Here is an 8,384-nt window from a genome sequence, read left to right on the forward strand (position 1 = left end):
ACTCACAGGGCCAAGCAGTATCAGCCACCACCCAATACGAGGTTCCAATGCTCCTTCAGCTGAAAGATCTTCCATTCCCACACTTATGGTCACTGCCACATGTTACCAAAGGGCGTGCTGGGAAAGCTTTGTTTCAGGRGGTCACTGGCAGGACCTTGGGCCACCTGTGCACAGCGAGAGGAGSAGTGACTGGGACACCCCAATCCAACCCCCACAGCAAGGGCTGGTCCCAGTCCCTGCTCCACGCTGGCACATGCTGCTCCAGGAGGAAGCAGCCTGCTCCTTTTAGGTCATGAGTTCACTAAAGTCCAAACATTTAAATGGCTCTTTTGTTCTTTTTTTTTTTTTCTTTTTTTTTTTTTTTTTTTTTTTTTTTTTTTTTTTTTTTTTTTTTTCCTAAATCACAACAGAACTAAGGGATGAGATCAGATCCAAATTTGTAAATGGGTTCATTGGCCACTACTGTTCAGATTAGGGATCAACAGTGACGAGCCATTCTCCTTCCCATTCCCTTCATGAATGGTCCCTGGTATTGGAATCAGCTGATACTGATTTTCCCTGATCCACAATAGGTCCAGACCAGAATATTTAAACAGGTTTAGAGGTGCGTTGTATTAAAAAATATCCTTAAGAAACACTGAGGTAGACTGCACCAGAACAGGACAAAAATAATCCCACCACATCCACCTGCCAAGATTTTACGGATACAAATTTACACGTTCTGTGTGTTTAAGAAAACAAATTGTTTGTTGCTTTTTTTTACAGTGTTTTATATATTAAAATAAATAAAAAAATTCTAATAAGAAAAGCTTCTCTTCCTTAGAAAAGTGTGAGAATATGTCTTCTTTCCTGCAGTGTAGTATAGAGCTGCTAAACAGTTACGACCTTGTAAAGCAGAAGAAATGTAAACGAGGCCTTTTGAAATCCAAAGGTTCTCTCTCACCCATGTCTGGACTGTGTTTTCCACCCAAATTTGTGGAGCAGCCTGTACCCTCCACTGGGGCTGAACCCCCAGCCTCCAGCAGCAAAGGGCCCCACAGCTCCTGGCGCTGCCCAGAGTCCGCTGTGCCCCCTTGGATGGCTCTGAAGTGCTGTTTTGGCCAGAAGCAGCTGRGGGAAGAGGTTCCAGAAGCAGCTGCAGCCACGGGTGTGGGCTGGGAGAGCTCTTCCCACGGGCTCTGGCCCCTCTCCTTCGCTCACAGCAGCAGCGCTGCCCGCGCTGGAACCACGGAGCAGCTCTGCGTTCCTGCTCTCCTGAGCCAGGGCACCTCTGCTCCTGGCAGAGAGCACTGAACAGATCGTGGACCTCTCCAGGAGGACAAGTGGAGGACTGAGCATCTCTGCCCTGCTTTTCCAGCACCTCCTGCATGACACAGGCTTGACATCCATCATCTTCCTCTCCCGCTCGCGCCAGCTCGCTCCCTCCACGCGACCACCCCTGGTTGAGTTTCACCATTATCCTCCAACATCAGGTGCCCATCAGCTCCACCTCTGCAAGCAGCAAAACAACCAAGCACGGTGCTGACGGCGAGAGCTGACACCCCGACTGTGCTGGGAATTCTTTCACTGGAATCCTGGGGGATGCAGGGCTGGATGTGGCAGCGGCGAGCAGGCAGTGAGCTACGCTCCCTTCCTCTGCTCCAGCTGTGCTTGTCCTCTCTCAGCAGCTGCGGCACCGAAGGCAAATCCAGGGGCATGGGGGCGAAGGAGGAGCAGGACTGGAGGCTGGGATCTGTGTCCTTCAGCTCCAAAAGATGGGGCTTGGACTGGAGCCAGCTGACCGTGTTGTATAAATGGTGAAACTGTCACAAAGCCTTGTCAAGTATCAACTGAACTGTGCTTCATCGCTCCTGCAAGGCTCAAGTTCGTTCATTCTGAAATCTTTGGACCACTTTAAGACCAAACAATCCCCCAAAACTCTCCCCGCCCCAAAAGGATCATGAACAGTCAATAATTTATATGAAGTTAAAATTTAAACTAAAGACATCTTTAAATATGTTACAACAAACAATATATATACTCAATGCTGTAGGGACAGAAAAYTCTGTGTCTCAGGTCAGGGGACTCCTACTTCGTTTGGTCTTAAAAGTACCCACAAATCTCAGATTTTCTGCTCATTTCGCTCCCGGCACGTTTTCCTCATTTGTTAATGAGAGAAAACCTGCTCCCAAGAGTCCTCAGTATAAAAATAATCTGTTTAGGATTCAGTCCCTCCAGGGAAACTGGGGAAAAAAGATAAGTACACACTTCCAAGAAGAGGAAAGCTCCTGTGAGAACATAGAATCATAGAATATGCTGAGTTGGAAGGGACCYCCTGCGCAGGAGGRTCCCACCATGTGCCTGGGAGCRCTGTAAGTTGTGTASAAACCCAGAAATGTCTCGTTTGCTGTGGGTTACACCCCACGTGTTGATACTGCACACACGCACACACACGCCCACGCACGCACCCCTGGGGTTTCACCCCTCGAAAAACAAAAAGTATGAAAGCAGCAGCTATTGGTCAATGTGAGGATCTGGCGCGTCCGACTGATGTGGTGAATCCTTCAGCTGTGGTGGAGAGCCTGCCTGAAAGCCTGGAATTCTACTGGAAATGCTCTTGTTCCGCAGCTCAGACACTAGAGGACTTTGAGTCTTCTGCTGGCAAACGCGGATGCTTCTCCTTCAGTTGAACTCACACGGTCGCTTCCTGTTGTGAAACCATGGTTACAGCAGGGACAGCAGCCATGGAAACCTCTTCCATTTATGTTCACAGATAAGTCCACTGACAACCAGTCAACTTGGCAAAAAAAAAAAAAAAAAAAAAATTAATCGTAAGATGATTAAAAATCTGACGAGTTTGTAGATGTGTGTCATACACTGTGGCAGCAATAACAAGAGTCCTGAGATTTGTGGAGGGGGGAAAAAAGCAGACACAACCCTTGGGCTGAACAGGAAGTGTTAGGAAGGACTTGACCTGGGCATGGAGAGAATCCGCCCGTTTTTCTTGCCACCGTTCATGTGAGTGTAGGGGATGTGCTCCTCGTAGTTGCCCTTGAGGGCCATGGAGGGGCCATTGTCCCTCCCCAGCGCTTTGTCCCTCTGTGAGTACGAGGAGGGGTCCAGGGGAATGCTCTCCATGTTCTCGAAGTCCATCTCGTACTCCTCGGTCTCCAGAGGTTTGTTCTCCTCGCTGTAGAAGAAGGAGACCTCGTGGAAGCTGGGGTGCAAGTCCTCCTTCAGCATCTCGATGATCTCGATGAAGGTGGGGCGCATCTTGGGGTTGTACTGCCAGCACATCTGCATCAGGCTGTGCCTGGGCAGGGACAGAGCACAGTCAGGGCAAGGAGAGACAATTCCAYGTGCAGACCAAGGCTGGCACCCCTGGCACACCCCCACCACCCACACCACACCCCTGACACCGTGGCTCATTTGTTCTCTTTCCAGCCTCCACATCTGCCCGCAGATCCWGACACCCCTTTTTCTCTATTTCTGTCTAAGATGAAAAATTCCTTCCAATTCCTTCAATTGTTCTTAACTTGGCTCCCAAAGGAAACAGGGCTGTGGTTCACAGACTGTGTGTGTGTGTGCACACGCACTCACAGCCAGGTCATCGCTTTTTAATTAATTCCCTTTTAATTTTAACTCGGCCTGAATGATAACAAAGCTCCCAAAACTTCAAGGAAAATGGGAGGCTGGGCAGAGGACAGAGGTCCTGTAAACATCCCACCCAAARGAAAGGCTGCAGCAAGAGGTCACATGTTATCGGACACCATGGGGAAAGAACTCACAAACACAAATAGAGTCTCACACTGGAGTTTGTAACTGGCCATCGGACAAATGTCCAGCACAGCAGGCTTTCTTCATAGGGATACTCACAAAACATGTTTATTTTATGAYCCTGAAAGTGCTGTTTTGGCCAGAAGCAGCTGGGGGAAGAGGCTACCAGAACCAGAGAGTTCCCATCTGTGCTCCTTTTCCAGCCAGAGCTCCTTTCCCTCGCTCCAGTGTGACTCCTCACACAGAATCCCAGGATCGTGGAGGTTGGAAAAGACCTCCCAGGATCACTGAGCCCAACCTTCGACCAATCCCCACTTTGTCCCCAGCCCAGAGCACCGAGTGCCCCATCCTGTCATTCCTTGRACACCTCCAGGGATGGGGACYCCAARCCTCCCCAGGCAGCCCCTTCCCTGGGTTACCAAGGTGGAAYTGCTGTGGGAGTTGCCTCACTAAAGCCTGCTTTGCTCTTCCCCAATCTAGGAGAGGTTCAGAGGTGCCATAACCGATTTTGCTGGCTACACCTGAAGCACAGAGTGCAGCTGGCTGGCTGTCCCTGCTCCCCACTTACAGCCTCTCAGGGCAGTTGTCCGGCTGATCCAGGTATCCTCCATCCATGACAAACTTTAGCACCTGTTCATTGGAGAGTCCCTGGTACGGCTGCTCCGCCAAGCTGCTGATTTCCCAAAGGACAACACCAAATGACCTAAGGGAGAGAGAAGACTCCTGGTGAGAACAAAAACATCCTGGAGCCCTCCCAGCGACGGGGTTATTTTGGAAAACACACACTTCAAAAGGACACGGCTGGATTTTGATGGAAGCRTTTCAAAACAACGGCTTTGTTTTGTCTGGGCTCTCAACAAGCCAGTTTAAACTATGTGTGCTAAAACAAGGAGCTCCTGAGCTGGAATCCATCTGGGACTGCAGWGTGTAACTCACCACACGTCGGAATAGGTGGTGAAGACGCCGTCCTTGAGCGACTCCGGGGCCATCCAGCGCACGGGCAGCAGCCCCTTGCCCCCTTTGCGGTAATAATCCGTCTCGTAGATATCCCTGGTCATCCCAAAGTCTGAGAAAAGCAATTGGGATGTGTTAGATGCCTCTCCCTCCATCCTGCTTCTCCCGTGCAGCATCTCCAGATGGATGTTGCCTTCTCTCCACTGCCAAAGCCCAGCCCACAGTCATCTGTCAGCTCGTGATTAACGTTCAAAACATTTCCTTTTTCCTGCATTTTTTCTCCAGAGCCACAACAGAGACTCCAGAGTTAATTTTTTTGGTGACAGCTTCTATTCTAAACACTATTTTATTCATCCTCTGTAAGTAAAACAGAGCTCCCTTTGCCTGAAATCCCACTGCCTTGGCTTTAACTCCAGATAGCTCTGAAAAATCACCRCACTGTGGGGTTTCAGGTTATTTTTAAAATGTTGCATTGACTTATTTCTAAAAGGGTTTGGGTTAAAAACTGCGTTAAATTRCTTTTAAAACCCCCCTGACCCAACAACAGGATTATCAACACTGGGTTTGTTGTACCCAACACCTTCTTTACCATAATTCTCATGGAAGCAAAGACCAGTGAGACAAAACCAAGTAGTTTAGGCTGGAAAGGCAATAAACTTTGAGGATAGAGGTTTGGAATTGAGCAGGTGAGAAAAACTGCTCTGGTTTTAGAGGAGATGTTGTGCCTACTGAAGTCCACACAGTTCTGTCACAGAGCAGAAACAGAGGCAAGTGYTGCCATTTTCCCAAGGCAGACAGTGAGTTTGACATATTGATTTCACCTCTGTGCCTTTACAACAAATGATGCATGGAATCATCTCTGACCACAGAATGGCCTGGGCTGGAAGGYCTCTCAGGGATTATTTTCTCCCATTTTTCACCCACCCCCGATTTTCACGGTGAAGTCCTCTGCCACCATGCAGTTCCGAGCYGCCAGGTCCCTGTGCACGAATTTCTTGGCGTTCAGGTAGGCCATGCCATCGGCGATCTCCGCCGCCATCTGGATCATCTCCCGCAGCGTGGGCGGCGGCCGCCCGGGGTTGTTCTGCAGAGAGAAACCACRCAGGCATGGAATGGTTCAGGCTGGAAGTGACCACGGGCAGCAGCACCTTCAAACCCAGCCTTGGGCACTTCCAGGGATGGAGCAGCCCCAGCTCCTCTGGGCACCCTGTGCCAACACCTCCCCACCCTCACAGGGAAGGATTTCTTCCCAAAATCCAATCAAATCCACCCTCTTTCAGCTTCAAACAATGAAATAAAGCAGTCTTTTACCCCAGATCAAGTCACTCAACAACCTCTCTCCTGTTTTTACCTCAGCTTCAGGTCTCAAAGAGCGGAGRTAACTTTTCAGATCCCCGTGTGCCATCAGCTCCATGACCACCAGAGTSGGCTGTCCCTTGGAGACCACCCCGAGGAGGCGAACCTGGAAAAGGAGGGAGAAATGAGAAATGCCCTCCAGGCTGTGTCCAAACAGAGAGGGCAGAGCCAGCACCCCCTGAAACAGATCTGAGAACGGCCCCACAGAGCCTTGTCAGGGTGAGAGGTTCAGGAAGAGCAGCAGTGGAACGACTCGGGCAGAGCGGGGTCTGTCAATGATTCGGGCAGAGCAGGGTCTGGGAATGAATCGGGCAGAGCGGGGTCTGGGAATGACTCGGGCAGAGCGGGGTCTGGGAATGATTGGGCAGAGCGGGGTCTGTGAACGATTTGGGCAGAGCAGGGTCTGGGAATGACTCGGGCAGAGCGGGGTCTATGAATGATTCGGGCAGAGCGGGGTCTGTGAATGATTGGGCAGAGTGGGGTCTATGAATGATTCGGGCAGAGCAGGGTCTGGGAATGACTGGGACAGAGCGGGGTCTGTGAATGACTCAGGCAGAGCGGGGTCTGTGAATGACTGGGGCACAGTGGGGTCTGGGAATGACTCGGGCAGAGCGGGGTCTGTGAATGATTTGGGCAGAGCGGGGTCTGTGAATGATTTGGGCAGAGCGGGGTCTGTGAATGATTTGGGCACAGCGGTGTCAGTGAATCCGGCGTGGGGAGATCCCAGCTCCGACAGTCCAGCTGCTTCTGAGGCACCGAGGGGCTGAGCTGTGAGCTGAGGCACCCAGCACTTACCACATGATGGCAGCTGAAGCCTTTCATCACNGCTGAGCTGTGAGCTGAGGCACCCAGCACTTACCACATGATGGCAGCTGAAGCCTTTCATCACYGAGGCCTCGTTGAGGAACTCGATGCGCTCTCGCAGGCTGGCAGACTCGTTCACCGTCTTCACGGCCACGCGCGTCTCGGGCTCGCCCTTGACGATGTCCTTGGCGATGCCCTCGTACACCATCCCGAAGGAGCCCTGCCCCAGCTCCCTCAGCAGCGTGATCTTGTCCCGTGGCACCTCCCATTCGTCAGGGACATAAACTGTGRGCAGARGGRAACAGYTCTGAACTGAACTGTACRAATGGTGAAACTCYTACAAAGCCTTSTCAAGTATCAACTGATCTGTGCTTCATCGCTCCTGCAAGGCTCAAGTTAGTTTGTTCYGAAATCTTTGGACCACTTTAAGGCCAAACAATCCCCCAAAACTCTCCCCACCCTMAAAGGGACCATGAACAATCATTAATTTATATGAATTTATATAAAGCACCTTTTCAGAGATGTTCCTGCGCTGCCACGGGACCCCCAGGGTATAAATTCCACAAAAGGACTGGAAAACCCCACAAAGATAATTCCAACCCCATCCTGCTGCACTGATTGAAATAAGAAATTCATAAGAAATGCACAAAAAAGAGTCCTGGTTGCTCTCACCATCACTGGCACTGATGTACTCGGGGTTGGAGGATGCGTACAGGGGTCCCGTTGGTCCTTCSGTTTGTCTGGAAAAAACACAAATCCCTCAGTGCTCCACAGCTTTTGAGGTGAGGGCAGTTTGATCAACMCCCAAGGCATGCAAGTCTGTCCCCCAAGACCCCCAAATCTGTCCCCATAAGGCACAGACTATTCCCTCCACTTAAATCAACACTGCAATCGTAGTGGAAATCAGGAATGAAACAAAAAACCGACTCCCAACAAAGCAACAGAACTTTTGGATGGAAGGTTTGGATGTAATTTTGGGATGGAAGATTCTGGTGGAAGCAAGATAAAATTGCACTCACCTCTTTTTCACAAGGACATAAGTAGCTCCAATAATTCCAGCAATTATTATGGCAAAAATAATGGGAACGATGATAACAGCAATATTTGGCTGAGCATTCACTAGGGAAAAAAGAAAGAGTTGGAGGTATTAGACAGGTCCAAAACCCAAAGTTTTTCCTCAATAMAATCTCCCCCTTGAATAAATTGAAACAAATACAGAACTAGAGGCTTTTTCAGAAACAGAATGTGGGCATGGTCAGAATGAGGACTCGTAAAGAAAAGCCACGTGTTTCCAAAAGATTTCAAATTCTTGAGAGCAGCTGTGTTGGGTAAATATTTAATGACTCCCCGTGGCTCTCAGTGCATTGTTTGCTGCACTCCATCCTCCAAAACTAACCAGAAGTACTATCAGGGATTAAATAAATAAAATAAAAATTTTAAAAAATAAAAGAATTAAATAAAAAATAAATAAATAAAATTTTAAAAACTAAACTGGATGTTAAAAAATAAAGTAA

General features: G+C 49.4%; 1 protein-coding gene across 1 annotated transcript in view; it reads right to left on the minus strand.

Moving 5' to 3' along the window:
• Positions 1-327: 327 nt before the first annotated feature.
• Positions 328-8,384, minus strand: part of INSR (insulin receptor) — a 49,335-nt gene continuing 41,278 nt past the window's right edge. Inside the window, exons 10-17 of the mRNA XM_057386075.1 lie at positions 7,890-7,989; positions 7,543-7,610; positions 6,926-7,155; positions 6,062-6,172; positions 5,635-5,794; positions 4,693-4,822; positions 4,325-4,459; positions 328-3,292 (exon numbers count right to left, since the gene is read on the minus strand). Coding sequence (XP_057242058.1) covers positions 2,938-3,292; positions 4,325-4,459; positions 4,693-4,822; positions 5,635-5,794; positions 6,062-6,172; positions 6,926-7,155; positions 7,543-7,610; positions 7,890-7,989 — 1,289 coding nt within the window. The 3' untranslated portion in view covers positions 328-2,937. The remainder of the gene's footprint in view (positions 3,293-4,324; positions 4,460-4,692; positions 4,823-5,634; positions 5,795-6,061; positions 6,173-6,925; positions 7,156-7,542; positions 7,611-7,889; positions 7,990-8,384) is intronic.

The sequence above is a fragment of the Malurus melanocephalus genome, unplaced genomic scaffold (assembly GCF_030028575.1).
Source record: "Malurus melanocephalus ecotype Western Australia unplaced genomic scaffold, MMel_1.1 scaffold_906, whole genome shotgun sequence".
Taxonomy (NCBI): domain Eukaryota; kingdom Metazoa; phylum Chordata; class Aves; order Passeriformes; family Maluridae; genus Malurus; species Malurus melanocephalus.